Source organism: Denticeps clupeoides, unplaced genomic scaffold (genome assembly GCF_900700375.1).
Source record: "Denticeps clupeoides unplaced genomic scaffold, fDenClu1.1, whole genome shotgun sequence".
NCBI classification, from domain to species: domain Eukaryota; kingdom Metazoa; phylum Chordata; class Actinopteri; order Clupeiformes; family Denticipitidae; genus Denticeps; species Denticeps clupeoides.
In genome coordinates, this window is record NW_021629807.1 from 25,420 (window position 1) to 53,413 (window position 27,994).

At 49.9% G+C, this 27,994-nt stretch overlaps 4 protein-coding genes across 7 annotated transcripts; 3 read left to right on the plus strand and 1 right to left on the minus strand.

Moving 5' to 3' along the window:
- The first annotated feature begins 1,170 nt into the window (after positions 1 to 1,170).
- Positions 1,171 to 2,774, plus strand: LOC114774568 (CKLF-like MARVEL transmembrane domain-containing protein 8). Its single transcript, XM_028966357.1, has 4 exons — positions 1,171 to 1,325; positions 1,558 to 1,731; positions 1,805 to 1,921; positions 2,279 to 2,774. The coding sequence occupies exons 1-4, from the start codon at positions 1,182 to 1,184 to the stop codon at positions 2,372 to 2,374; spliced, it is 531 nt and encodes a 176-aa protein (XP_028822190.1). The 5' UTR covers positions 1,171 to 1,181; the 3' UTR covers positions 2,375 to 2,774.
- Positions 2,775 to 3,048: 274 nt separating this feature from the next.
- LOC114774562 (CKLF-like MARVEL transmembrane domain-containing protein 7) lies at positions 3,049 to 4,848 on the plus strand. Its single transcript, XM_028966349.1, has 5 exons — positions 3,049 to 3,460; positions 3,531 to 3,704; positions 3,961 to 4,059; positions 4,136 to 4,238; positions 4,723 to 4,848. The coding sequence occupies exons 1-5, from the start codon at positions 3,395 to 3,397 to the stop codon at positions 4,734 to 4,736; spliced, it is 456 nt and encodes a 151-aa protein (XP_028822182.1). The 5' UTR covers positions 3,049 to 3,394; the 3' UTR covers positions 4,737 to 4,848.
- A 646-nt stretch (positions 4,849 to 5,494) lies between these two features.
- Positions 5,495 to 11,828, minus strand: LOC114774560 (cytoplasmic dynein 1 light intermediate chain 1-like). 2 transcript variants are annotated; one of them, XM_028966347.1, is made up of 13 exons: positions 11,669 to 11,828; positions 11,509 to 11,582; positions 10,942 to 11,058; positions 10,639 to 10,869; positions 9,388 to 9,551; positions 9,209 to 9,302; positions 8,369 to 8,504; positions 8,165 to 8,276; positions 8,025 to 8,084; positions 7,905 to 7,949; positions 7,709 to 7,829; positions 7,336 to 7,464; positions 5,495 to 6,243 (listed from the first exon to the last, which is right to left on the minus strand). In XM_028966347.1, exons 1-13 carry the CDS (start codon positions 11,773 to 11,775, stop codon positions 6,131 to 6,133), a joined length of 1,503 nt encoding a protein of 500 aa, XP_028822180.1. In that variant the 5' UTR covers positions 11,776 to 11,828; the 3' UTR covers positions 5,495 to 6,130. The 2 variants fall into 2 exon arrangements, with proteins under 2 accessions (XP_028822180.1, XP_028822181.1); XM_028966348.1 differs by having other exon boundaries at positions 7,739 to 7,829; positions 11,669 to 11,827.
- A 1,193-nt stretch (positions 11,829 to 13,021) lies between these two features.
- On the plus strand, positions 13,022 to 27,992 carry LOC114774564 (copine-4-like). Of its 3 annotated transcripts, XM_028966354.1 has the most exons (16): positions 13,022 to 13,186; positions 14,439 to 14,628; positions 15,234 to 15,410; positions 16,748 to 16,819; positions 16,910 to 16,984; positions 17,153 to 17,236; positions 17,335 to 17,424; positions 21,494 to 21,592; positions 22,165 to 22,251; positions 22,369 to 22,428; positions 22,666 to 22,799; positions 22,961 to 23,015; positions 23,544 to 23,595; positions 23,814 to 23,947; positions 24,035 to 24,271; positions 27,380 to 27,992. In XM_028966354.1, the coding sequence occupies exons 2-16, from the start codon at positions 14,458 to 14,460 to the stop codon at positions 27,509 to 27,511; spliced, it is 1,659 nt and encodes a 552-aa protein (XP_028822187.1). In that variant the 5' UTR covers positions 13,022 to 13,186; positions 14,439 to 14,457; the 3' UTR covers positions 27,512 to 27,992. The 3 variants fall into 3 exon arrangements, with proteins under 3 accessions (XP_028822187.1, XP_028822185.1, XP_028822186.1); XM_028966352.1 differs by lacking the exon at positions 27,380 to 27,992 and having other exon boundaries at positions 24,035 to 24,530; XM_028966353.1 differs by lacking the exons at positions 13,022 to 13,186; positions 27,380 to 27,992 and adding an exon at positions 14,085 to 14,328 and having other exon boundaries at positions 24,035 to 24,532.
- The last annotated feature ends 2 nt before the right edge of the window (positions 27,993 to 27,994 follow it).

Genomic DNA, 27,994 nt, shown 5'->3' on the forward strand with positions numbered 1-27,994 from the left:
TTTCCAATCTCTCTCGTTCATTTCGATTCCTTCTCTACAACGTTAGAACGATTTGTCCAATTCTTGTCCAATATCTGGTCATCTTCAAACTGTACTACTGTAACCCACCCCTGGCTGGTCTTCCTCTCAGCATTACTCGACCTCTTCAGCTGATCCAGAACGCTGCAGCACAACTTGTTTTCAACCTTCCCAACTCAACTGCACCCTCCTACCTCAGATCTCTCATCACTCCTGGCTCCGCACCTCGATCTCTCCGATATTCCACCACCGCTCCACTGGTACCTCTTTAGAAATTATTTGGACTAAACGAGCTCTTATGGACACTTTCTACATCCTAAATAAAAAAAAAAAAACGCTTTTGTTCTGAGTTGTAATGCGAATGGTATCTACATATCGGGTTTTGATGTGGAGCAGGGTTTACAGCTGTTGTCTGCTGGATGGAGGAGAATCTTCTCTGGAGTTTTGCCTCCACCTTCTGGTAGAAGCGGCGCAGCCTGAAGTGCCACGTAGACTGAGTGTTTTTCTCTTTAATATTTTACACTGTACGTGCTGCATTTCGCTCTTGATGAACTTGTCCCAGTTTGTGTTTATAATTTTCAGATGAATGACAGAACAAACAAACAATAAAATCCTAAACCATACACCCTCCTACACCAAATCCCCACTAACAAGAAGCACCTAGGAGGAAGAAGATAAGAAGAGCTTCGTGGCATTTAGTAGAAGCCCTTATCCAGAGGGCCTTACAGTCAGTAGTTACATGGCGACTACTGAAGGTCTTGCTCAGGGACACAACGTGTAGGTGAAAGATTCGGGAGTCAAACTGCCAACCTTCCAATTACTGGCAGTAAGTGCAGTTCGAACCTGGGTCTGGTCTTCTGGTTTATAGACGAGTGTCTCTCCCACTAGGTTACTGCCGCCATAGATTTATCCATAAATTGTAGTAATGGATTCCATATTTTGAGTGCCACCTTTACTTCTCAACATGAAGAACTCAAATCCTCCAATGTAGTCAAACATCCAAATATAGAACACCAGAAATCTCCACGTTTGGGGCACAACCAGAAGTGGCGTGTTGGGGTGGACAGTTTCCTTTAGGAAGTGGGATGGGCGGGGCGACGTGGGAATGAACAGTTCCGGTTCTGCTCCTCATCCCGCCTTGTTTCTCTCCGATCTCGTGTTTTATGCTGTTTGTCCAGATGGAGAACTTCGGCAGCTCCAGACCAGTGATCAACACCAGCATCTCCAGCGGCAGCAGCTTCCACCCGTACCTGCGCCTCGGCGGCGGCGCACGCCGCCTACGGTCCCTGCTGCTGGGCATAGAGACGGTGAGGCTTCCGCCTTCATCCACCCGCATCCACCCACTGAGGTTCTGCTCCAGCCTTCCCAGAGTCAAATAAAATGTCTTTTTATTAATTTCACGAATCATAAAAGTTGTGTCCAGCGTTTGTAAGAAGTGAAAGTTTCGCTCCATCCTGCCTCCATGCAAATGTCATTGTTTGCATCCGCGAGCAGCGGGACAATCGGCGTCCTGTTCCTATCTGACCACACTGTCCCCAGGTGCTGGGTCTGCCGGCCTGGCTGCTGATCGCCGTGACCGAGAACGTCCACTCCGCCGCCTTGGGCTGGGTGATGTTCGTCAGCATCTTCTGCTGGGTGCTGACCGTCGTCCTCCTCCTCCTCTACCTCGCCAAGGCCCTGACCCGGATGCCACAGCTGCCCTGGGACACGGCGGTGAGCTCGGCCCCGCACACGTCCACGTTCCTGCAGACGCGCAAAAAGACGCTCCTCTGTCCCCTTCACGCAGACGCTGGTCTTCAACTGCAGTGCGGCGCTTGTCTACGCGGTGGCCGGTGTCGTCGAGGCGACCCTGGTGGCCTCTAGCAAAGAGGAGGACAGCTACAGCGCCTGGGCCGCGTCCACGGTAACCAACTCCAAACAGGGGGTTCAGCATTCCAGGCCAGAGTTTGATGTTCTTTGGCTGTGCTTCTGATGCCCTGATTGAGTGCGTCTGTTGTCATGTGTATAAATGCACCCTGATTGTGGCCTGTCCCCACCCGGTCATTGTGTATTTTTTTGTGTCCTGACATGAGTTTATGTGATTCCCTGAACTGCCGCTGGTGCCTGACTTGTTTCCTTCACCATGTGGGGCTGTTATCCAGATCTGAAGGAAAATGTGGAAACAAGAGACCTCATACCTTCCAGAAGAAATGACAAAACCGTCTCCAGAAGACATGTGATTTTCCTTCAGATTTTCTGACACTGTCTTTTCACCCCCCAGGTCTGTGTTTTTCTGGTGTCTCTAAGCTATGCTTGCAGCTCCATCCTGAGTCTGAGATCCTGGAGAGCCATGCAAGATGGTGGTGAAGGAGGATAGTGTGTGTGTGTGTGTGTGTCTGATGTGCTAATATTTGCTGCTGTTTTGTTTTTCTGCGTCCTTCAGTGGGCCTGAAAGGGGACTGGAAATAAAATTATTATTATAATTATTATTATTATGAGCTTGTGCTGATCATTTCCCTGCATTAGATCTGTAATTCTTGGTCTGAAGGTTTGGGCTCAGTTTTTATCAGTTTATTTGGGGTCAGTTCGGCTCGGCTCAGGTCGACCTCAGCACAGCATCCAACATTTTAGGCCTGATTCGAGCTCTAGCCTGAAGATCCAGGTATTGTGTGTTTTAATATTTAATATTTTATACTGTAGATAATGGCTTTGGTTTTTTAAATATCGTGAACGTGCTGCTGGGTGACACGTTGGACCATAGGTACAACCTGCATGTAAGGGGTCATACAATAACACCTTCCTGAAAGTCACTGGTTGGACCCTCAGACATTCCTAAAAATCGGGGTTCGGACCCTTAGACCGTCTTGAAAGTGGAGGGGTTGGACCATCAGACCTTCCTGAAAGTCGGTGGGTCAGACACTCACATCTTCCTTAAAGTCTGGGCTCTAGGTCGGACCATCAGATCTTCCTGAAAATTGAGGGTCGGACCCTCAGACTGTCTTGAAAGTCGGGGCTCAGACCCTCAGACCGTCTTGAAAGTTGGGGGTCAGACCATCTGACCTTCCTGAAAGTAGCTGGTCAGACCCTCAGATCTTCCTGAGAGTTGGGGGTTCGGACCACCAGACCTTCCTGAAAGTCGGGGCTCAGACCCTCAGACCACACTGCATGTGGGGGTTGGACCAGCTCATCATGCGGAGAGGCCGGGAAGAGATTATAATATGGGATAACGCTGCCTTTTACAGTGTGAAAGTGTTGTGAAAATGGAAATGACGTGAGAAATGCATCACAAGGAAATGTCGCAATCCCGCGTCTCATTTCCTGCCGTTTTTAAACGTGCTCCACGTCGTGTTCCTTAAAGAACCACATTTTCAGAATCCCTGTCTAATTCCGTACTGAAATGGCTTCTGTTGTGAACGTGAAGTATCTCCGGTCGGCTCGGGGCTTGCTGAAGGTCGCCCAGCTGGTGAGTACTCTGGACGTTGCTGTGCCACGTTCGTGGCCTGCTGGCGGTTTGACGCGTCTTCTGCGTGAAGGTGGTCCTCCTGCCCGTGTTCCTCTGCGTTCACACCTCCTGGCACAGGGTGAGCTACGCCTTCGCCTTCTTCCATGTCACCACGCTGGTGCTCCTGGTCGCCATCCTGCTCTTCCTCATCCTCGCTGCTCTGAAGCTGCCCAGCAGGGTCACCTGGGTCAACTGGGACGTGACTGTGAGTGTCCTGCATGAAACTGCGTACATCAGAAGTATAAATGATTATGACTAATAGAACATTCTACGGCAACCATGGTTTTATTTCTAGCCGAGGTCCTTAAGTACAGATTATTATTAAAGATTATTAAAAGGATGAAAGATGATGGACGTTTATGAGAGTAAGATGGGGATCTCCAAAATCTTCTCAGAAGACCAGGATTACGACCCCAGTTCGTTCAGCATCGGGTAAAGCAGCAGACGCCTTTGTCTTTCAGGAGTTTGCGTTGGACATTTTGGGGTTCTTCAGCCTGGTCGCAGTCTCCTGCACCGCCGCCGTGAAGAGCTGCGACGTGCCGCTGCTGATGGGCGCATCCGTGAGTTTGGCCACAAAAACACACACAGACAGACAGAGACACAGACACCGGCGTCATCACGTCCCTCGCCTGGCAGATTTCGGGCATCCTGCTGACCTACCTCCTGGCTGCCAGCGCGTCCTTGTCCTTCCAGGCCGCCTGGCGTCCCCCGTCCACTCAGACTCCGGGTCAAGTTCAAGGTGAGGAAACGTAGCAACTAGTGATGGAACGGTTAACGGTACGCTTCATTAAACATCAGCCGCTCATCACGTTTCGACATTTACTATTTAATATGAATTTTGGGGTGTCTGACTTTTCTGATCTAGAACTGTAGGGTGGTAGTAGCCTAGCGGGTAACACACACTCCTATGAACCAGAAGACCCAGGTTCAAATCCCACTTACTACCATTGTGTCCCTGAGCAAGACACGTAACCCTGAGTGTCTCCAGGGGGGAACTGTCCCTGTAACTACTGATTGTAAGTCGCTCTGGATAAGAGCGTCTGGTAAATGCTGTAAATTGAGAACTGGAACCTGACTGCTCGACGAGGAAACAGGGTCTGACGGTCATTCTAAAAAAATGAAGACTTGATGAAGTCAATCACAGTAGATGTAAAAAAAAAAAAAAAAAAAAAGGAAAACGCTGTACTGCTGTTATAACGCATAATCCGTCTGCTTCCCTGCAGATGTGAAGACGTGAGGTCAAGTGAAAGGTCACCAGGGTCACGGCGCTGCTCTAATTCAGCATTACTGCTTGTATCTTCATGAAGAATGCAAGAAATGCAAGACTTGAATAAACCTACTTATTATAATTATTATTTCTATGCTACAGCCACACCCACCCACCCACTGTAAATATATTGAATCCTACGATTTAGACACGAGAGCCCGGGATTGCAATAAATACACCTTTAATCGCATGTTAACGGACCCGATTCATACAAACAGCACTACAGCGTGAGTTTTACTGATGATGATTATGACGACTGTACATCCCCCCTGTTAGCCCAGTTACATTTACAGTTTCTGTACACATCTACCCTCCTCCTCTTCTCTCTCTCACACACACACACACACACACACGCACACACACATACACACACAGGCACAAAATAAAAAGAAAGTGTGCGGATAAAGCTGGTGTGTAGATTGCAGGTTAAACACACCTCATGCTGACAATACTCAACCTGCAGAGTGTGTGTGTGTGTGTGTGTGTGTGTGTGTGTGAGAGAGAGAGATTATACACAGATCTCAGCAAATTGACACACACACATAAAAGTGACAATAATTCACTTTGGTCCAAAGTGTAACAGAAGAGTAGAGAGAGTGTGTGATGCGCAGCCTTGATGAAGTAGTGTGTACACACATGTGCATATATGATGAGTGTGATAAGGACACAAACTCAGCAGTCCAACTCGTCTCAGTAAAAGGGCAAATACGCTGGTTTCTGGAACACTGTTTTTTTTTTTTTTACGGACTCATGTTATGAGCGTCACAATGATTCCATTTGTGGAAAAAAAAAAGAAAAACCTGTACATTAGTGGTGCTTCAGCCCCGCCCTCCATACAAAATAAATTAACAAGCAAATAAATAAACAGGAAGATCAATACTGCGCACCAACGAGCGGTTCAGTCAGTTATAAATACTTTGTGAGGCCACACCCACTGCGTTCAACAAAGACCCGCCCACTTCTACTGCTGACAAAAAAAAACAAAAAAAACACACCCGCCCTCAGACCTGAAGTCCCCTCTGTCAACCCGACCCAGCAGGGACGAGCCGGTCACCAGAAGCACCAGTCCATGTGAGTGGAGGTTCAGGGTTCTGTTAGGGGGACGGTCCATCCCAGTGAGACAGGACAGGAAAAGATCCCCCGAACAGAACCCTGAACTGACCACCTGGTCTCCATCCTCTAGACCTCCCCATCAGGCCACCGTGTGTATGAGAGAGACAGAGAGAGAGAGAGAGAGAGAGGCAGATCAGCCAACATGCGGCTGATAAGATAAAACACACGCAGGGCTGGAGATGAAGGGGCGGTGGGAGGAAGAGGCGGGGCGGAGGAGGGGGGGCAGATTCTTTTTCAGTCTCTCCTCGACTTCAGGATTGATCATTTTCATTGGGGGGCGTGGTCGAGTTGGCCGAGTCCAGTTCTGATTTGTTGGAAATGCGATCAAGCTCCGCTTGGACATCAGTCAGTCCCAGTTTAGAACCTGCGGAACCAGAGGGAGGAAATTCTTTCAAATGTTGCAACGATCAAATCAGGTGAACAGCAGGCTTCACAGCAAGAGTAACCCGAAACCCCAAAATTCAAAAAGCAGACAAACAGGGAAAAAAAACGAGAAAACCAGGCACTCAAAACACAATCCTAAACATCCACAGAGCCTACAAATATGGAATAATCTGGAAATACAGAACCTACAAAACATGGCATAATCCGGAAAACCACAAAACCAGGAACCCAAAAACAGCCCAAAATCCACAGAGCCTACAAACACGGAATAATCCAGAAGTTCTGGGAAATTTGCAAATATTGATAGCAGCTCCCTGAAGTCTGCAAATTGAATCAAATTGTATGACGAGAGAATGCACGGAGACATTAAGGTTTGTATCACACGTTCACATGATGGAACATGAGAGAGCGAGAGATAGAATGTGTGTATGTGTGGATCACTGCATGATTCCGACTCCAATTTTTTTGGTGCTTCAATTTTGAAGTTTTGGATCATGTCCAGTAAACGCTGCGTGCGTTCAGGGGAGTCGAGCGAGCGCCAGTGAAGTGGCCACGGAAGCGCGGTAAAAAGCGCGGTATGTTTGGGGGCGTGGTTTCGAACATTCATGCTGTGTAACAACATCATTATGATATAATCAATCACATTCTGCACCCAATCCATGCAGAATCGTCCACGTCCGCATTTAAAATTTTAATTTAAAGTGAAGTGATTGTCACATGTGATACACAGCAGCTCAACACACGGTGCACACAGTGAAATTTGTCCTCTGCATTTAACCATCACCCTGAGTGAGCAGTGGGCACCATGACAGGCGCCCGGGGAGCAGTGTGTGGGGACGGTGCTTTGCTCAGTGGCACCTTGGCGGATCGGGATTCGAACCGACAACCTTCTGATTACGGGGCCGCTTCCTTAACCACTAGGCCACCACTGCCCCTGCATTGCGGCGCATCAAGTATCAGATTCATTTCAACACCCCCAGTGTGTTGTGTACAGTGTGAGTAGCATACAGTTTTTTTGTGTGTGTGTGTGTGTGTGTGTGTGTGTGTGTGTGTGTGTGTGTGCAGTGAGCACCTGACTTCCTGACTGTCCCGGGCGTGCTGCTGCCGGTGGCTGGTTGGCCAGCAGGTGACGGTGACCCCGCCTTCTTGGTCAGGAGGCTATTGAAGAAGTTCGCCAAGACCCCCTCGCTCGTCTGGCCACCTGCGGCAAAGGCGACGCGCAAATCAGCACACAGACCAACAAACCGACCAATCACAGGCCTGCAGGCCACCAGCACCCAGTCCAACACCCACAGATTCCCGCGCACGTGCAGGGTGACTTCAGAAATAAGAGAGACGCACCCCCACCTTCAGAAAGGTCACGTGACGCAGGACACAAGAAGGAGGACAGGAGCGGCGAGGGAGGAGAAGAGGACATGTCCTCAGGGTTCGGGTCTCATACACACCTTTCATGTTGGGATCGATCTTCTTGGTACCTGATTGGATGGGCATGACGTTGGCGACGTTGGCGGCCGCAGAGCGGTTGCTGGTTCGAGGGGAGCCGGCGGGGACTCTGTTAGACGGGTCCTGGAAATGAAGAGGGACTTGGTCAGAGCAGGAGGTCTCAGTACGAGGAGGAGGAGGAAGAAGAGGGGGACTCACCACGGGTCTTCCTGCCGTCACTGGAGGCTGTTTGGCCAGCAGAGTCTGAAACAGGAACACGATTAGAACCTCAGTCGGGCTCAGGAAGCCACCTTCTGCAGGCTGGACAACCAAACGTACCTGGAGCTTCACGAGGAAGACCTGGTCATCTTCCGCCAAGATCTCCTTCTCGTGCACAAACTGGAAGACACAAAGCTGCGTTACTTTCCTGCAGCGGACACCAGATCCTGCCGGCCGGGAGGGGACGGGAAGACGAGGACCTTCCTGACTGGAGGCTTCACGATGACGTCCTCAAACGGCTCGTCGGCTTTCAGCGTCTGCAGGTTCTCGTGCAGGATGGAGATCTTCTTCTCGTTGTCCCAGCCCGCTGGACTAGAGGGGGGACACACAGGGACGGAATAGTCACGCGCCTTTTCCTCTGGTGGGAGGACGCTACAAGGCCTGTGATTGGCCGAGGGACCCACATCAGGACGGCGTCTCTCTCCACCACCTGAGCTGGTGCGCCGAAGGGGAACCCGTACAGGCGGTGCACCAGGTACTTGTAGAGAACGTCCAGGTTCTTGTTCTCCTTGACCGACGTGTAGACCAGCGCCGCGCCGTCTGGTGGAGAACCGAGCAGTCAAGGGAAAAAATACAGAACCTACAAACCATGGAATAATCCGGAAAAATCCACAAAACCAGGAACCCAAATACAGCCCAAAATCCTCAGATCCCACAAACACGGAATAATCTGGAAATACAGAACCTACAAAACATGGAATAATCAGGAAAAAACAACAAAACCAGGAACCCAAATACAGCCCAAAATCCTCAAATCCCACAAACACGGAATAATCTGGAAATACAGAACCTACAAAACATGGAATAATCCGGAAAAACCTCAAAACCAGGAACCCAAATACAGCCCAAAATCCTCAGATCCCACAAACACTGAATAATCTGGAAATACAGAACCTACAAAACATGGAATAATCCGGAAAAATCCACAAAACCAGGAACCCAAATACAGCCCAAAATCCTCAGATCCCACAAACACGGAATAATCTGGAAATACAGAACCTACAAAACATGGAATAATCCGGAAAAACCTCAAAACCAGGAACCCAAATACAGCCCAAAATCCTCAGATCCCACAAACACGGAATAATCTGGAAATACAGAACCTACAAAACATGGAATAATCCGGAAAAACCTCAAAACCAGGAACCCAAATACAACCCCCCCCCCCAAATAAAAACTGCGAGCACAGCACCGTCGCCATGGCGTCAGGGCACCGTAAACATGAGCGCCGTGTCGGAGGATACGCTGCAGGCAGAAGCGGCGGATGTGGGACTGGATGAAGTCTAAGTGCTCGTCTCTGTAGTCGTGCTCCTTCTCCAGGGCGCCGATGGCGTCACACTGAGACAGCAGGGGACAGGCAGGGGACACTCAGTGGCTCCGCCCTGGCTTTCGTGTGTGTGTGTGTGTGTGTTTTATACCAGACCTTGGTACAGACCACCACCAGCGGGAAGCCCAGGTTGTGTGTGAGGGTGTTCTCTCCCAGGGGCAGGACCACGCCCTCCTCCTCCTGCTGCTCGGCGCTCCTGCGCTGCACCGCGGCGTCCGGGTCACCGCTGGGCTCCACGTACTCCTGAAACTGCTTCACCACTGAGGAGAGTTCGGCAAGTTTTACCGCCACGCGTGCAACACACACACACACACTCAGGGTTAAGTGTCTTGCTCAAGGACACAATGGTAGTGAGTGGGTTTTGAACCTGGTGGTGGTAGCCTAGTGGGTAACACACTCGCCTCTGAACCAGAAGACCCAGGTTCAAATCCCACTTACTACCATCGTGTCCCTGAGCAAGACACTTAACCCTGAGTGTCTCCAGGGGGGGACTGTCCCTGTAACTACTGATTGGAAGTCGCTCTGGATAAGGGCGTCTGATAAATGCTGTAAATGTAAATGTAAACCTGGGTCTCCTGGTTCACAGGCGAGTGTGTTACCCCACTAGGCTACTACTTGTTCTCCTTCGTTGTCCCTGGCTGGTGGGACAACTTGCCCTGCTCCATTTGACTAACCGAGACTACCACCACCTTTACGAAACATTTAAGAAAACCCACTTGTTTAAAAGATATTTCAGACGAGTCCAACACTAACACACACACACACACAAAAAATGTTTTTGTCTAGCACTTAATTTCCGAGCGTGTTCTTTTTCTGACAAGTTCGGCCTTATCAGGGCTCTAAATTTTGTAACTCAAAATCTATAGAAATCGAACGAGAACTGCTGGCGTCCTCTTGTAGGTCACTATGGATAAAAGCGTCTGCCAAGTAAAGTAAAGTAAAGTAAAGTAAAGTAAAGTAAAGTAAAGTAAAGTAAAGTACCACCCGGATTATATCACGATGCCATTGCTTGGTAATGTTCTAGTTAAAAAGTAGTGGCGGTAGTAAGATGCGAGTACAGCGCCGCTCCGGGTCGGACCTCGGCCCTCGTCCACACGGACGTCCGACACGAACGCCGGACGCGTTGTAGCTGCGTTAGATCGACGTTTGCTGTATCGTTGTTGCATAATATCAATCGCGATTTCGCCAGAAATCTCAGCAAAGTAGACGTTGCGTGCAGCGTTTTTTTACGTTTATTTGATGCTTTGAAAATCGGTCGGTGCTTCGGACGTCCGTGTGAACGAGGCCATGAAAAAAAACCGCGACGCATCGATAATCGAGCCGCAGTTCACGAGACCGCGTACGTACATCTGTGCTCCAGGTCCCGCAGGGTCTCCGGAGGGAGGCGGAGCTTGTCGACGCGTTCCCGCAGGACGCCGGCCCACCTGTGCAGCGAGTCGAGCGCCAGCCACGGCCGGGACATGTCCACCACCAGCAGCGCCAGCGAGTCCGCCACGTTCTCCGCCGCCAGGACGAACTTCTGCAGGCCCTTGTGGTACAGGTCCCCGTCCTGGACCCACACGTTGCAGCGGGTGTGGTCTGCAGGCCAGAAACACTCAGCGACGCGCAGACAGGACGCGACCCGCCCACCGACCGCGGGGACTCTCTTACCGTCAATGTCGTCGTCGTGGACGCTGAAGTACATGTACTCCAGGCCACGCCCCCTCACGTACTCCTCCACCCCCTGCAGTTTGGCCACCAGCGTCGTTTTGCCCGAGCCCACCTCACCTGCGGGAGACGTGAGACGTGAAGTGATTGTCATTGTGATACACAGCAGCACAGCACACGGTGAAATGTGTCCTCTGCATTTAACCATCACCCTTGGTGAGCAGTGTGTGGGGACAGTGGCGCCTCAGTGGCACCTTGGCGGATCGGGATTCGAACACGGGCCGCTTCCTGAACCGCTAGGCCACCACTGTCCCAACGTCACAGCCACATGCCTCCTATTAACACGAGAACCTCACATGTATGCCCTGATCCATCAGCAGGGACAGGGACAGTCCCCCAGGAGACACCCAGGGGACTCTGCGGTCGCCTGTGTCACCCGCCAGACCCCCATCGTCGCACGTGATTAATTTAGAGGAGGGGAAGCGGCTGGACCGGCCGATTAGTGTCCTGCTGACCGGGATTATCGGTCGAGATCGGCCCGGCGGAGGGGCGCTGCGCGCCGGTACCCACCCAGGACGAGCACGTTCCTCCCGGACGGCAGCTTGGAGCGGGACCGGGTGGACACCTCGCTGAGGATGGAGGACCTGCTCGACAGGGGAGAAGGGACGTCAGCGCGACAAGCCGCGGGGGCGCGCACGGCGGAAACGCCGCCCGGCGCGCGGGGACCCACCACAGGTTCTGTCCGTCGTCCTCGTCCGCGGTCGGTCCCTCCGCCGGCGCGCCGCCGGTCGCGCCCGGGCCGGAGGAGAGGAGCGCGGTCCGCCCAGTCGCCGCCATCTTCGCAGGATCCGTGTGACAGCCGACGGGGAGCCCGGATGTAGCGCGCAGGCGCGCCGGGGCCGGGGGCGTGGCGACGTCGGGGCGTGGCGACGCCGGGGCGTGGACGGGCCAATCAGAGGCGGCGCTCGACGAACACGGAAACACGCGCTTACAGCGGCATTAACGGCGATTATTATAATCCGGTTTCAAATAAAGTCACAGAGTCACGAGTTGCGTTTTTTTCAAATCTGAATCTGTTCAGCTGCCAAAAGGCTTCATCCAAATCCACGTCCAGACATTTACATCATTTACATTTAAGGCGTTTGGCAGACGCCCTTATCCAACGTGTTTTCTTATTTTTCTACAACTCATACAAAATGCAGCAGCACGACTGATCTTCAAACTTCCCAAATTCTCCCACACCATCCCTCTGCTACGTCCCCTCCACCGGCTCCCAGTAGCTGCACGCATCAGGTTCAAAATACTGATGCTGGCCTACAAAGCCAAACATGGAGTAGCACCATCCTACCTCACAGCCCTTATTACACCTCACACTGCACCTCGTATACTCCGAGCCTCCAGTACTGCTCGCCTGGTCCCTCCATCTCTGAAGGTAAAAGGAAGACGCTCATCTAGACTCTTCTCCGTCTTGGACCCTCGGTGGTGGAATGAACTTCCCCTCGAGGTCAGAACAGCTCAGTCACTGAGTACCTTCACACGGCAGCTCATGACCATTTACGTTGGTAGATTCTCACTGAAGGCATCAAAACTATGAATGAACACGTGTGGAGCTACGTACTTAACAAAAAAGGTGAAATTAGTTAAAACATGTTTTATATTCTAGTTTCTTTGCTCTGATTACTGCTTTGCTCACTCTTGGCATTCTATCGATGAGCTTCAAGAGGTCGTCACCTGAAATGCTTTCCCAACAGTCTTGAAGGAGTTCCCAGAGGTGTTTAGCACTTGTTGGGGTCCAGGTCACCCCAAATCTCGATTGGGTTCTTGTCCGGTGACTGTGGAAGCCAGGTCTCCACTTTTTGTCATAACTCCTACATAAATGGTCATGAAAATAAAGAAAACGCATTGAATGAGAAGGTGTGTCCAGACTTTTGGCCTGTACTGTATAATCTCTCTGACTCAATGGCATTTTAACGTAGTAGAAGATAGAGGCCAGCAGGAGGCGCTGTTGCCCCGCCACGGCGGACCGCCGCCCCTCTCCTCCCAGAGGGGGCTGCAAGTCCAGTTAAACTGGGGAGCGCTCCGCCGCGCCGTCCTTACCTCGGAGAGGCTGCTCTGGAGAGGGTCTCTCCACCCTCACCTGCAGGTTACGCGGACCTGAGTGGGAGCCCCCAGAAGATGCTCGGCTCGCATCTCTAACGCAGAGGAACTTTTTTCTCGCCGCTTCTGGACCCGTTCTCTTTTTTAGCAGGTGAGTTTTTTGGGGGGTTTATTCGTGCTTTTGGGGAGATGGAGAGTTAAAAAGCCCCAAGAGCTTCACCGCTACGGCGCATTGTATATGAATATGTATATTACATATTAATACGCATGATATAATTTCCCCCGGGTGCGCTGGTGAACTCGGCCATCGGGCCCGGGATGAAACCTGATCGAGAAGGTCGCTCCAGCAGGATGTAACCACGACCCCCATCCTTTTCCAGCGGAAAACCCCCCATGTCAGCAGAGCCCCGCCGGTTCACTTTACCGGATGATATTTCAGGAGTCCGGCGGGGGGATATTGCGCGCAGCTCAGGCTCGGATCTGGGTCGGATCCCACCGAACCCTGATCGCAACGCAGGTTCGCCGCGCCGCGCGTAACGTTGCGCACCGGGCGCCTAAAAAAATACCCCGCACCCACAAACCCGCGTGTGCTGAGCGGTGCGCACCGTTACGCGTTTACATTCACAGCATTTACCAGACGCCCCTTATCCAGAGCGACTTACAATCAGTAGTTACAGGGACAGCCTTTACGCGCGGCGCCTAAAAATACCCGGAACCCACAAACCTGTGTGTGATGAGCGAGGTCTGCATGAATAATTGAGCATCCGCCGTTCAATGGGGGAAAAGTTGCTTTCCAGCCCGTTTCACTTCTGCTCCACCTTCATACACACTTCAGACCAGGACCTCTTCACTTCTGCTCCACCTTCACCTTCATACACACTGCAGACCAGGACCTCTTCACTTCTGCTCCACCTTCACCTTCATACACACTGCAGACCAGGACCTCTTCACTTCTGCTCCACCTTCACCTTCATACACACTGCAGACCAGGACCTCTTCACTTCTGCTCCACCTTCACACACACTGCAGACCAGGACCTCTTCACTTCTGCTCCACCTTCACACACACTGCAGACCAGGACCTCATCACTTCTGCTCCACCTTCACCTTCACACCAGGACCTCATCACGTCTGCTCCACCTTCACCTTCACACACACTGCAGACCAGGACCTCTTCTTTTTATCAGTTTAGCGCCAATGAACCATCAGAAACGTGGAGCACTTCTGACCGGCATCTCATCGTCATGTCTCAAAAAGTCTCACCTTTTCCTCTTTAGTTCTTTCCCTCTGTGAAGTAAACTCCTCTAATGTCTCTCGTCCCACTTCAGTCCTTCCGCAAATCAGCGGAAGGCCGGACATCCAGGCCCGACGCTCCTCACCCCTTTTCTTCTCGTTTGTTCTCAGCCGGAGCACAGAGTCCATAATGAGCAACATCTACGAGTCGGCCGCCACCACCTTGGACCTCTTCAACACGCCATGCCTGACCAAGGTAGAGCTGCGGGTGGCCTGCAAGGGCATCTCCGACCGGGACGCTCTGTCCAAACCCGACCCCTGCGTGGTGCTGAAGATGCAGTCCCACGGACAGTGGTTCGAGGTAGGACGTTGCTTCACGCTTAGCTGCAAGATCATCACTGTAAACGTAATATGATTAAAATAATGAGATAAAATAAAAAAGTGACGAATCTGACTGGTCTCGACCATGCTTAAGATCTGATTTGGGGGGATCATGGGCGACCAGTAGAGCCATGTGCTTCATGACCTACAACGTCCTTTCTTTCACCCCTCCTAACGCATCTTCATGGCTGGCTTGATGTGTGTGTGTGTGTGTGTGAGTGTGTGTGAGACTAAATAATGGATCTCATCCTGAGAGCCCATGCAGACAGGAACACAGATGGTTTCAGGGGATCCAATCCCAGCTGATGATTGAACCATACGACCATATCACGTTTCTGCTAAAATGGTGCCTGTGCGTGTGTGTGTGTGTGTGTGTGTGTGTGTTGGATTAGTTAAAGTGAGTGTGAGTCGGGTTTTTGACAACATGTTTTGAGTTTCGCCCGTATTATAATTCAGAGTGTCTGGATGGAGATGTTAATTGGAACCTAGTGATGGAACCTTGTCAGGCTGTGCAGAATTGTCCAGTCCAGTAAGGGCTGTCAGTATAAAGCCCTGCTCTGATTGGTGGAGGGCTGTGTCACACAGGTGGACCGTTCCGAGGTGATTCGCAGCAGCAGCAGCCCGATCTTCTCTAAAGTGTTCACCATCGACTTCTACTTTGAGGAGGTCCAGCGACTTCGCTTTGAGCTGCATGACATCAGCAGTCACAATGGACTCAAGGATGCTGACTTCCTGGGCGCCATGGAGTGCACACTGGGACAGGTCAGTTTTACTCAGTCAAGTCAGTTCCCACATTGACAGGTCACTTCAGACTGGTCAGTTCCACTCAAACAAGTCATTTCCTGCTCGACCAGGTCAGTTCCCACATTGACAGGTCACTTCAGACTGGTCAGTTCCACTCAAACAAGTCATTTCCTGCTCGACCAGGTCAGTTCCTGCTTGAACCAGTCAGTTTCATCTCAGACAGGTCAGTTTCATCTTGGGCAGATCAGTTCTTCTCAGACGGACCAATTCCATCTCAGACAAGTTAGTTCCTGCTTGAACATGTCAGTTACACTTGGAACAGGTCAGTTTAACTCGGACAAGTCAGTTCCCGCATTGACAGGTCAGTTCAGACAGGTCAGCTTCACTTGGACAAGTAATTTACATTTACATTTACGGCATTTATCAGACGCCCTTATCCAGAGCGACTTACAATCAGTAGTTACAGGGACAGTCCCCCTGGAGCAACTTAGGGTTAAGTGTCTTGCTCAGGGACACAATGGTAGTAAGCGGGATTTGAACCCGGGTCTTCTGGTTCATAGGCGAGTGTGTTATCCACTAGGCTACTACCACCCCATAATTTCCCACTCGACATGGTCAGTTCCTTCTCAGACAGGTCAGTTTCATCTTGGGCAGATCTGTTCTGCACAGTCAGGTCAATTCCATCTCGGACAAGTCAGTTCCTGCTTGAACATGTCAGTTACACTCGGAACTCGGAACAGGTCAGCTTATAAAGTTTAAAGTGAAGTGATTGTCACATGTGATGCACAGCACACGGTGCAGACAGTGAAATTTGTCCTCTGCATTTAACCCGTCACCATCAGTGAACAGTGGGCGGCCATGACAGGCACCCGGGGAGCAGTGTGTGGGGACGGTGCTTTGCTCAGTGGCACCTCAGTGTTACCTTGGCGGATCGGGATTCGAACCAGCAACCTTCTGATTACGGACTCGTTTCCTTAACCACTAGGCCACCACTGGCCTGACACACATAGACACACATAGAACGTAAACACACAAGTACAGTGAAATAAGACCAGGGACACAACCGTCTAACTTAAATGCATACAAACAGCTGCACACAATCAGGAAATCATGGAGACAACATAGACAGGGTGAAACACGGAACCGGAGCACCCCCACAGTCCGGCCTTGACGGAGACACTCAGGGACTCAAGGATAGTAAGAGAACCTGGGACTTTGTGGTTTTCTGGTTACTGTTACCCACTAGGCTGCTACTAGCCTATGTATTTATATAAATGAGTTCCTGCTCCAGAATTATGACGATTGGGAGTATCATGGTCATGTGACTGGTTATAAATGCTTTTACTGGTTTGCAGATTGTCTCACAGAGAAAACTGTCAAAAGCCTTACTGAAGCAAGGAAACACAGCAGGAAAGTCCTCCATCACGGTAAAAAACACACACACACACACACACACACACACACAAACCGTGACACACACCTGAACAGCAGCTTCTGATGCTCTGCTGCTGTTGCAGGTTACAGCTGAAGAACTTTCTGGAAACAATGATTACGTGGAACTGGCCTTTAGTGCAAACAAACTGGACGACAAGGTATGTGTGTGTGTGCGTGTGTGTGTGTGTGTGTGTCTCCTGCCAGCTTCCTCCCTGCAGATAAAATTAAGAGACGTGATTTCTGTGAAAACCCAGCCGCTTTATGTGCGTGCGAGATTCTGATTAATGTCACGTCTGCAGGATTTTCATTACGAATTTCCATTCCAGGATTTCTTCAGCAAGTCTGACCCTTTTCTGGAGATCTTCAGAGTAAACGATGACGGTACCGGATCACTGGTCCACAGAACCGAGGTAGATAAACCTGATGTCCACGTCTTTCACCGCACTCAATGCACATGTAATACGCTCTGTGTGTGTGTGTGTGTGTGTGTCCTCTGGTCTCTTTACAGACGATCATGAATAATCTGAGTCCGGTGTGGAAATCTTTTAAAGTCTCACTGAACACACTCTGCAGTGGAGACCACCAACGGGAGCTGAAGGTACAGTCAGTTAGAACATCTACACACACACACACACACACACGGCTGTTCTGTGTTGTCTGGACTAGTCTCTGTCCTTCTCTAATGTTCTGTGTATAATATATGAAGAAGAGATGCTGTAGCTGATGGACGCCCTTCAGAAGTGCATCTGTTCAGCTACAGGCAGCAAAGCAGATGGTCAGATGGTTTTAACCAGATCGTCACAAACATCAAATGGGTTTTAAATGCTCTCACTGATGGCAACTAGTTTTATTCCAGTAAGAATTGGACACGACACAAAGAAGATCATGTCAGAGGAAATTATGACAAGTTGTCCCACCGTCTACGAACGTCCTAGTGACCAGATCTTTGAGACCTCTCAACATGATGCACGTTCCTCCATATCAGAGAAACAGCATGTGGTCCAGCTCAACTCCCCTTTGGCTGGAAATGTAAAATTCATGACCACATCTGCGGCTGCTACCACGATGGCGCTCCATCAGTGCTGGTGGACATCAGACGGGAACTAAGACCATCATCAAAAGGAGGACCGCCCCTAATTGTGTTCACTGGCTAGAGTTGTCTCTGTGTAAAGATCCTTCAAGATGCATTTTGCTCTTTCGATTGATCTTTATAGATCTCCAGAGGTCTGTAAAGGCCCTGCAGGAGTATCTCAGTCTTCAAGGTTCAATCCTTCACACGGTGTAATGGAGTGTTTGGAGTGTGAATTTGTCTCTGAAGTAAAGCAGAGAGATGGCATCTGCAGATCCAGGAAGTCTCTCTCTCTCACACACATGCTGCCCCGGTGCAATGCAGCAGAATATTACAGCAGAAGGTTCCTCATGGCGAGAGAGACTGGCCCAGGCTGGTGAGATCTGAGATGTTCTGCTCCTTTAAAAAAAAAAAAAAAAGCTTTTATAAAGCATCTCTAATCTGGTAATCAGGCAGCCGCCACACCGGATTCATTCCGGTCGGTGCCGAGCGTCCCGTGGCATCGCGCTGGCAGGTCACTGTCAGTCCGCGTGTCCCGCTGTGTCGGGGTGACGTCCTCCTGGATGATATGGAACAGTGGCCGGGACCCGCCCTCCGCGCACGTCCCTCTCGGTCCCGCTGGGATTAGGGTCCATTTCCCCTCTCGGCTCCTGCAAGATTCATGAGAAGGGCTCCAGCGAGCGAGGGCCGCCGCCCGCTAATGAGCCTCCTCGCAGGTGAGCTTCCTGCTCCGGCGGGAGGCGGCGGGAGGTGCGGGGCCACGTCCCGATGCCACCGGCTGTGGGCAGGAGGAGAGGAGGAGTCGCCGGGTTCTCTTCATCGTCCAGAGATGCACTGATTCACTCATCTGGACTGAAAGTGCCAGCGGGTCGCTGGTAATCTGTATGTCGGTGAGGAGGGACTAAGCGCCCAACCTGACACCCATCTCCTCTCTTTCTCCTCCATTTCTCACCATTCACTCCACTCCGAGCACGCAAACGTGGGATCACGACCGCGACCAACAACAACATGCGTTGATTCAAACCTTCTGATTTAACGAAGACAGCGCACTACACACTATATGCCATCAGAAACCATAACCATGATCTTTCATCCTGATATCCGACGTTGGAATTGAATTGAACTGCAGAATTCTGAGCAGGGTCTCTATGTCGGCGCCGAGATTTCTGTTGACGGCCCAGACGGGCGCGCCAGGGGTCCCAGGGCACAACGGAGGCTTTGATTGGTCAATTTCCTCCTGATTGGCAGAACCCCTCCCGAGACTCGTTCACTCGCTGTGTGGAGGTGTGTGTGCGTGAGCCCACTGGTAATCGTGGTAGGATCTGCTACATTTAGTGCGACTGGATTTTCTTTCAATGGGGTCAATATGTTTCCCAGGTTAAATCGTTAGAAGCAATTTTTCCTGCATCCGTTCTTAAGAGGGCAGCTGTCAGTGGCTCAGGAGATAGATGGATCACCACTCTCCCAGCGTCACACGCCAATTACGCCATTAATGCCTTTAAAATGGGTTCCACATCCTCTGAGTGGGTCCTGGAACAGAGAGGGATCTTGTTTTACCTGAAAAACACGGTGTATTCTCTCCCTCACTGTATCTCACACCCCATGTTGGTAGATTTCGCCATAAACTCGGTAGTGAAGTTTACATTTACAGCATTTATCAGACGGCCTTATCCAGAGCGACTTACAATCACAGTTACAGGGACAGCCCCCCCCTGAAGACACTCAGGGTTAAGTGTCTTGCTCAGGGACACAATGGTAGTTAGTGGGGTTTGAACCTGGGTCTTCTGGTTTGAGTGTGTTAACCACTAGGCTACTACCACCATCATTTAAATGGTGGAATCACTTGGACATTGAAGTTGAAGTTAGCCATCTAGTTGAAGTTGAAATGGTGGAGTCGCTCTGACATCCAAGTTTACAACAACATCCGAACGTTGAACGTTGTTACAATCTCAGTTATGCTCAGATATTGTTATGAACTCGGTAGCGAAGTTGAATTGGTGGAGTCGTTGCTGGAAAACGTCTGAGCGACGTTGAATGTGGAATGTCCTATTTAGAAAGTCCTGCCAAGGTGGCCTGGTGGGTAAGGAAGCGGACTCATAAACCAAAGGTTGTCCTCTGCATTTAACCATCACCCTTAGTGAGCAGTGGGCAGCCATGAAAGGCGCCCGGCGAGCAGTGTGTGGGGACGCTACTCTGCTCAGTGGCACCATGGCGGCTCGGGATTTGAACCGGCCTTTTGAGTACGACCTTCCTTCAAGTTCCCTTACCCACTAGACCACCACTGCAACTGGTAGTGCTTTAGCATTAGCATATTTAGTGCTGTTATTGGTAATATCAGTTACCTTTTTCAGGAGGAGGTGTCACTATGGCACCTTATCAGGTGTGGTTATGTGTGCAAGCTTCCCAGCTGGTTGTCCCACGTGAAGGACAGACGATGGGTGATTTTGCGAGTGTCCTCCAGAGTGACACGTTCATGTATAAAGATGAGTACACAGCCCTGCTCAAATATTCATCGCACTCTACCATGTGTCACCGGTTGCCATGGTGACACAGTCATTTGCCGGGTGCCTGGGGTTACGTAAACTTATGGTGACACTGTGCAGAGGAAGAGCTGATGGAGCAAATTATGAGTTTTCTCCTAACGAAGAGCAAATGAAAGAACGTGCGTGTCTTTTAAAATTTCGAATGATATGAAACGCTCATACACACACACACACACACACACACACACTAAAAAGTCATCTGTAGCATCTGGGTATTAATATTTTAATAGGCCTTCAAATTTTGATTACCCCCCTCTAATGTACTGTTATTAATGATTCAGCAGCAGGTCTGTCGCTGAGTGTCACTGTGTGTGTCTGCACACGTAGACACGGTCTCAAAACCACAGTTGCGTTATATTTACGTGCACATCCACATGCATGTATGCATACAAACAGTATATAAAAATACTGTATGTGTGTGTTCGGTAAAGTCCCCTGAACTTTAAAGAGGACCCTCACATCTGCTCGCTGCTCATTTACCCCTGGATCAGCGCTCCCGGCCCCCGGTCTCAATACAAGACCAGCAAAGTGGAGAAAGCGGGAACGTTGTTGCACCTCCCTCCCTCCCCACCTTCCTTCCTCCCTCCCTTTCTCCCAACCCTCCCTTCCTTCCTTCCTCCCTCCCTTCTCTCCATCCTCCCTTCCATCCATCCTCTGCCTGCTGCATTAATGCCCCCACCCTGCCAAGTCATGTTAATGTCCCCTGCCTGTTCCGGAGAACTCCTCTTCCTGTCATTTCCATTTTTGTCTGTGAGGCTTTGGGTTCCGACTGAATAAAGGAGCTTCTCATGTTGGTGGCTCACCGAACTATTTCATCATGGCTCATCACTGTCACTGTTACCAGTGATCACTGATCAGCACTGTGCATTCTGTGCTGTGGACGTCAGAGGGTCAGAGTCTCTGGATCGGAGCTTCTGCTAACTGATGCTGATGATGTAATGAGAAGTTTCTTCTTCTTTTCTGGTGCATCTAATATTGCAGAAAGTCAAGAACATGTACAAACTGATCATTGGATGATGGGGCCTGCAGGTGAATGTGTTGTGATCCTGTTTCAGTGCACCGTGTATGACTGGGACTCCAATGGGAAACATGACTTCATTGGAGAATTCCAGACCACCTTCAGAGAGATGAAAGGAGGCATGGAGGGGAAACAGGTACGGAACACACACATACACACACACACACACACACACACCCTCACTTCTGTACTATTTCTGGTGCTCAGGCCTAGAAAGCAAATGTGTATGCTGGTTACCATGGTAACATGTCAATCAACTGTTTGGGGCCCAGAATCCAATCAGTTTCTCAAATCAGGTAATAAAGCGGTGAAGAGCAGTAGTCACAAATAGCCCGAGTCAGAAAGACCTTCAGGGGATGAACACACACACACACACACACACACACACACAGACACACCCAAACCTACGGTGTTTGTGGTGGTCAGGTATGTCAGCAGATACATCTTGTAGCTGGTCAGGAGATGCCATGAGCTTCAGATTCACATAATGGATTCATTTCATACCAAGTTTAAGATGCAAAGTAAACAATGTCTAATAAAAAATAATCAGTGCAAACTCTGATATTTATTCATTGCCACAATTGTTGTAATTGTTGTAAACTTTATTTACAGGAAGAGATTTCATGATAGATTTTCCTTGATCTGGAAAAAAAACTTTCTGTTCACAACGCCATTTACCCCCCCCCCCCCCCCCTCTCTCTCTGATAGATCCAGTGGGACTGCATTAATCCCAAGTACCAGGTGAAGAAGAAGAACTACAGGAACTCTGGTGTGGTCACCTTGTATCAGTGTAAGGTCAGCTGTGACTTTTACCTCATTTTAGGCCGACTGAGCCTGATTCGTAAAACACGAACCCGTGTGTGCGCGCGTGTGTTCTGCTGCATGGTGGTGACGTGTCGGTCCTCTACACAGATCATCAAGATGCACTCGTTCCTGGACTACATCATGGGCGGCTGCCAGATTCAGTTCACCGTGAGTCCTACGAATCAAACCGCCGCCATTAGTAATTCTGCACATTATTCATGGCCAATCAGCGCTCCCAATTGGTTTCATACATCATGGCCCCGCGTGGCGATCGCACTTTAATTCCGCTAATACGTTTACATCTACAAACACGTGTTGGTGGAAGGTTATTCGTGTAAAAAATTAATTAACGAGGTAAAGTGGCTCCGCCTCTTAACGGGCCACTAATGAGCCGCTGTCCCTTAGGTGGCGATCGACTTCACGGCGTCGAACGGCGACCCGCGGAACAGCTGCTCCCTGCACTACATCCACCCGTACCAGCCCAACGAGTACCTGAAGGCGCTGGTGGCCGTGGGGGAGATCTGCCAGGACTACGACAGGTGCTCCGCCCGCTCTTACATATATACCATGTAATCAGTTGTGATGGACAGGAACGGTGTGGTAAATTGTTCGTGTTGTAAATGACTGAATGATGGAATGATGCTGTGTTCACTAATGTAATAATCTGTGTGTGTGTGTGTGTGTGTGTGTGTGACTGTAGTGATAAGATGTTCCCTGCCTTTGGGTTCGGGGGACAGATACCTCCAGATTTCAAGGTAAGTAACAGATTTGCTCTGTGATTAAAGATAAAAATGTTTTATCCCTGCAGGGAAGGACAGGAAAACAGGAAGCCTGTCTCTTTTAAATATGAAACGAGACTGTAGTTCTGAGGAGCAGTCGGAAGACCTTCTGTCCCCTTTTTTTAAACGTTTCATATTTTGCTGCGAACCCACTGCCTGAATTTACCTGCCTCCTGCTGTGGGCGGGAATAAATGTAGTAAATGCAGATGATTGGATCAGGGCGGGGCTTGTGTAGCATGTTTATGAATAGTGGATTCTATAAAGTGAAGTGATTGTCACATGTGATACACAGCAGCACAGCACACGATGCACACAGTGAAATTTGTCCTCTGCATTTAACCCATCACCCTGAGTGAGCAGTGGGCAGCCATGACAGGCAACCTTCTGATTACGAGGTCGCTAGTCACAGGGCCACCACTGCCCTGGATTATTGTATATGAACCATGATTTGGTGACGTTTAATGATGTGTGTAAAAGTCTCACTTTGTCCATTTGTGTCTTAGGTGTCCCATGACTTTGCCGTGAACTTCGATGAAGAAAACCCGGAATGTGCAGGTACCCGTATCTCTCCTGGTGAATAGTTAGACTAGTTCTGGGAAGCCAGATGTTCTTCAGCCAGGACTCTCCTTCTCACGGCTGTTCATCTTCATGCCGGTGAAGCTCCAGGAGTACCAGCATGTGACACAGCCTGGAGGTTTTTATGCAGGAAATCGTGTCCGGCATGACTGTAGTTCTTGTATAAAGTGTGTGTGTGTGTGTGTATGTGTGTGCAGGTATTCAGGGCGTGGTCGAGGCCTATCAGAACTGCCTGCCTAAGATCCAGCTGTATGGCCCCACCAACATCGCGCCCATCATCCAGAAGGTGGCCAGCGCTGCTTCCGAGGAGATGCACACCAAAGAAGCCATGGTGTGTGTGTGTGTGTGTGTGTGTGTGTGTGTGTGTTAGAGAGAGCGAGAGAGAGAATGATATTTAACAGATTTTCCTTGTCTGCAGGAATATTTCATCCTCCTGATTCTGACGGACGGCGTGATAACAGACATGGCCGACACCCGCGAGGCGATCGTCCACGCCTCCCACCTGCCCATGTCTGTCATCATTGTTGGCATCGGCAACGCCGACTTCAGCGACATGCAGATGCTGGACGGGGACGACGGGATCCTGCGGTCCCCCAAGGGCGAACCGGTCCTGAGGGACATCGTCCAGTTCGTTCCGTTCCGCAGCTTCAAACACGTCAGTCGTCACCACATGCCTGTTCAGCTCAGATGTGTGATGGGTGTTGTGTGCTGTGCTGAGTCAAGCTGTGTTCTGTGTTGTGTGTTTTATGTTGTGTGCAGTGGTGAGACGAGCTGTGTGTTGTGTTGTGTGTTGTTTGTTGTGTTGTGTTTTGTGCTGTGCTGAACCGAACTGTTTATTGTCTGCTATGCTATGCTGAGCTGACCTGTGTGTTGTGTGCTGAGCTGTGTTTTGTATGTTTTGTACTCTGCTGAGCCGAAATGTGTGTTGTGTGACCTGCTGAGCTGAACTGTGTGTTGTGTGCTGTGCTTTTTTTTTTTTTATAAAGTGAAGTGATTGTCACATGTGATACACAGCAGCACAGCACACGGTGCACACAGTGAAATTTGTCCTCTGCATTTAACCATCACCCTGAGTGGGCAGCCATGACAGGCGCCCGGGGAGCAGTGTGTGGGGACGGTGCTTTGCTCAGTGGCACCTCAGTGGCACCTTGGCAGATCGGGATTTGAACCGGCAACCTTCTGATTACAGGGCCGCTTCCTTAACCGCTAGGCCACCACTGCCCCTTGTGTTGTGCAGAGCTGTGTGTTGTATTCTGTTGTGTACCCTGTGCTGTGCTGAGCTGAGTCGAGCCGAACTGTGAGTTGTGTGTTGTATGGGTGGTAGTAGCCTAGTGTGTAACACACTCGCCTGTTAACCAGAAGACCCAGGTTCAAACCCCACTTACTACCATTGTGTCCCTGAGCAAGACACTTAACCCTGAGTGTCTCCAGGGGGGGACTGTCCCTGTAACTACTGAATGTAAGGCGCTCTGGATAAGGGCGTCTGATAAACGCTGTAAATGTTGTGTGCTGTGCTGAGTCGAGCTGTTTGTTGTGTTTTGTGTTGTGTGATATGCTGAGCTGTGTGTTGTACGGCGAGCTGAGCTGTGCCGATCTGAGCTGTGCTGTGTATGCTGAGCCGAGCTGTGTGTTGTGTTGTGTGTTGTACACTGTGCTGTGGGTTGTGTTGCTCTGTGCTCCAACAGACAGGCCCAACGGGATTTAATTTAATTAGATGTAAACGAGCTGCTTGTTCAGGACACGCCCACATGGATCTTCATTAACACCTTGGTGGTGTGCTACACAGCTCCTGTGTGTGTGTCATTTCTTAAAAAAGCTGTTAATCTCGGTGAGACTCTATTAACGAGAGAGGTGCGTATTACAAACATAGAACCGCAGACAGACCCACAATACCAGGCCACCATGTTCTTCCTCCCTCTCTCTCTCTCTCTCTCTCTCTCTCACTTGCTCACTCTCTCCTTCTTTTGCTTGAAAAGCCGTTTTTGAGGTCGGCAGCCTCCGTTTTTCCCGTCATGCTTATTCCCCAAAAGCAGCTGGCGGTGAGGTCCTGGCACCACGTCCCGACGTTGTGATTTATCAGCGGTGTGGAGATGCTGATTGAAGCTGACATTTCCTGTAACCATGGTGATCAGAACACTTTAGGGTCATCATGGTAGACAGAACTGGTTCGTCATACCAGTCCATCACAAGACCAGCAGACAGAGTGGCTGGCACTGATAGTCTGATACAGGTCAAAGGTCACGGCTCAACATTTGAACTTCTTTGCACTTTCATGAACAATGAAATCATTCTAAATGTCGATCTCCGACTCAGTAGTGTAGTAAAAGGGATGTACTCTGTGCACGTGTAGTAAGCAGACGTGGGTAGTAACGAGTTACATTTACTTGATAAGGAGGTTTACAATACCATACTTTTTACTTTTACTTGAGTACATTTGTGAATAAGAAACTTTACTCTTACTTCGCTACATTGGGCAACACTCGACTTGGGGCAGTGGGGGCCTAGAGGTTAAGGAAGTGGCCCCGTAATCAGAAGGTTGCCGGTTCGAATCCCGATCCGCTGAGGTGCCACTTGTCATGGCTGCCCACTGTTCACCGAGGTTTAAAAGGGTTAAAAGCCGTGTGATGTGCTGCAGTGTTTCACTATGACAATCACCATTCACTTGTTACCAGGTTGTAATATGGTTTATGCTCTAACACGTTTCACCATTCAGATGTAGCAACAATAATCGCTATACATTTTCTGTAGAGGAGGGAATTAATGTTATCGTCTAACTGGTTAATTTAACATATAATTAGAATATATAGGAGAGTTTGTACGCTGAGATGTAGTCCATTAATGACTACACACAATATTAATATCGTAAACCTGACGTAATAAATGAGATATTACAATCAAACACTTACTCAGTAATTTTATCACTATATATTTTTGTACTCTTACTTGAGTCATTTTTTTTTACTTTTTACTTGTACTGGAGTATTTCTATTTTGGAGTAACGCTACTCATACGTGAGTAAAGGTTTTGGCTACTCTGCTCACCTCTGGTAGTAATGATGGCCCTGAGTGAACGAGACGCTGTCGTACATAGATGTATTTTTTATAATGTTCCCACGATAGGTCAGAAGAGGAGGAAGGTGTTTACTCATGACAACAAGATGACACCTCAGAAGTGTGATTTGCTAGAAATGTCCCCCAGCAGCAGTGACAAGGTTCAAAGGTCGCCTGCAGCCTCCGATGCAGATTCATTAGTACGCACTTTAGAACAGCTTCTCCAGTCCCGTACCCCGATAGAAGGGTGGAGTTAATATAAGTAGAGAGAAAAGAAAGCGTGAAACATAGAAGACGATGGGAAAAATGACCCGCCCCCTCCTTACACACAGCCTAGAACCTTCGCACAATCCTGAGTTGTGATATGAGTGTGTGTGTGTGTTGGCAGATGTGTGAGATAACACTCCCCTGTGTGTGTCAGTGAAAGGGTGTCTGTCCTCCCCTGCTGTTGTGTAAGTGAGACAAGAACAGACCTCCTGTCTCAGGTGCGAGAGAGAGTCCCCGCCCCCCCCTCTCTCTCTTGCTCTCTCGCTCTCTCTGTCTTTCCCTCTGCTTCTCTGTGATCATGCCTGCATTATCTGATTCTTTTTGATTTTAAATCCATTTTTTTTTATTGTCAGGTAATGTTGGCTGGGTGTCTGTTTCCGTGGTGATTATGTCAGGACGGCCTTTTTGCCTCCTCACCATCCTCCTCCTCTGTGTCTGTCCTCCAGGCGTCCCCGGCAGCCCTGGCCAAGAGTGTCCTGGCGGAGGTGCCCAACCAGGTGGTGGACTACTACAACAACAAGGGCATCAAGCCCAAAAACCTGTCCGACTACGAGTCTTCCAGGGCCTTCAGCCCTTGAGCCCCGCCCCCAGCATAGAGCATCAGGAGCCGCGCCTCTAGCCGCCAGTAGACCCCCCAGTGGTGGGTGTGTGTGTGTGTGTTTGTGGACGCCGGCCTGGGGAAGCCGGGTTCTAACCACCCCGTTCCTCCCTTGGCATGCGTAGCCCTGCGAGGCGAGCGTACTGTAGACGCCTTCTGTACAGAGCATGCGCAGCACCGTAAATATACCGTAGATGAGTACAACGTAGATGAGTGCTGCACCCCCACACACACACACCTAGAACTCCGTAGAACTCGTCTGGTCCCTGCATTTTTTTTACCGGTTTGTCAATCTTTTGCTAAATTTCTTAAATATTCTTACGGTGTAAAGTATGGGGTTGGGCACTGGGGGTGTAGTGATCTCTGTCTAGAAAATGAATGACTGTGTGTGTGTGTGTGCAAACCAACACTCTGTGCTTTTGCATGTTGACAATAAAAAGAGAAGTCTTGCTTTTTCTCTGGC

What these genes read in the sequence shown, in the direction of transcription:
- LOC114774568 (XM_028966357.1), top strand. Translation starts at nt 1,182, where the DNA reads ATGCTGTTTGTCCAGATGGAGAACTTCGGCAGCTCCAGACCAGTGATC. An exon ending in TGCTGCTGGGCATAGAGACG is followed by an intron (nt 1,326 to 1,557) that starts GTGAGGCTTCCG and finishes CACTGTCCCCAG; the next exon opens with GTGCTGGGTCTGCCGGCCTG. An exon ending in GCGCCTGGGCCGCGTCCACG is followed by an intron (nt 1,922 to 2,278) that starts GTAACCAACTCC and finishes TTCACCCCCCAG; the next exon opens with GTCTGTGTTTTTCTGGTGTC.
- LOC114774562 (XM_028966349.1), top strand. Translation starts at nt 3,395, where the DNA reads ATGGCTTCTGTTGTGAACGTGAAGTATCTCCGGTCGGCTCGGGGCTTG. An exon ending in GGGTCAACTGGGACGTGACT is followed by an intron (nt 3,705 to 3,960) that starts GTGAGTGTCCTG and finishes TTTGTCTTTCAG; the next exon opens with GAGTTTGCGTTGGACATTTT. An exon ending in CGCTGCTGATGGGCGCATCC is followed by an intron (nt 4,060 to 4,135) that starts GTGAGTTTGGCC and finishes CTCGCCTGGCAG; the next exon opens with ATTTCGGGCATCCTGCTGAC.
- LOC114774560 (XM_028966347.1), bottom strand. Translation starts at nt 11,775, where the DNA reads ATGGCGGCGACTGGGCGGACCGCGCTCCTCTCCTCCGGCCCGGGCGCG. An exon ending in GACGACGGACAGAACCTGTG is followed by an intron (nt 11,583 to 11,668) that starts GTGGGTCCCCGC and finishes CCTGTCGAGCAG; the next exon opens with GTCCTCCATCCTCAGCGAGG. An exon ending in GAGAGAGACGCCGTCCTGAT is followed by an intron (nt 8,277 to 8,368) that starts GTGGGTCCCTCG and finishes TCCCCCCTCTAG; the next exon opens with TCCAGCGGGCTGGGACAACG.
- LOC114774564 (XM_028966352.1), top strand. Translation starts at nt 14,458, where the DNA reads ATGAGCAACATCTACGAGTCGGCCGCCACCACCTTGGACCTCTTCAAC. An exon ending in GAGGCATGGAGGGGAAACAG is followed by an intron (nt 21,593 to 22,164) that starts GTACGGAACACA and finishes TCTCTCTGATAG; the next exon opens with ATCCAGTGGGACTGCATTAA. An exon ending in ATCTGCCAGGACTACGACAG is followed by an intron (nt 22,800 to 22,960) that starts GTGCTCCGCCCG and finishes GTGTGACTGTAG; the next exon opens with TGATAAGATGTTCCCTGCCT.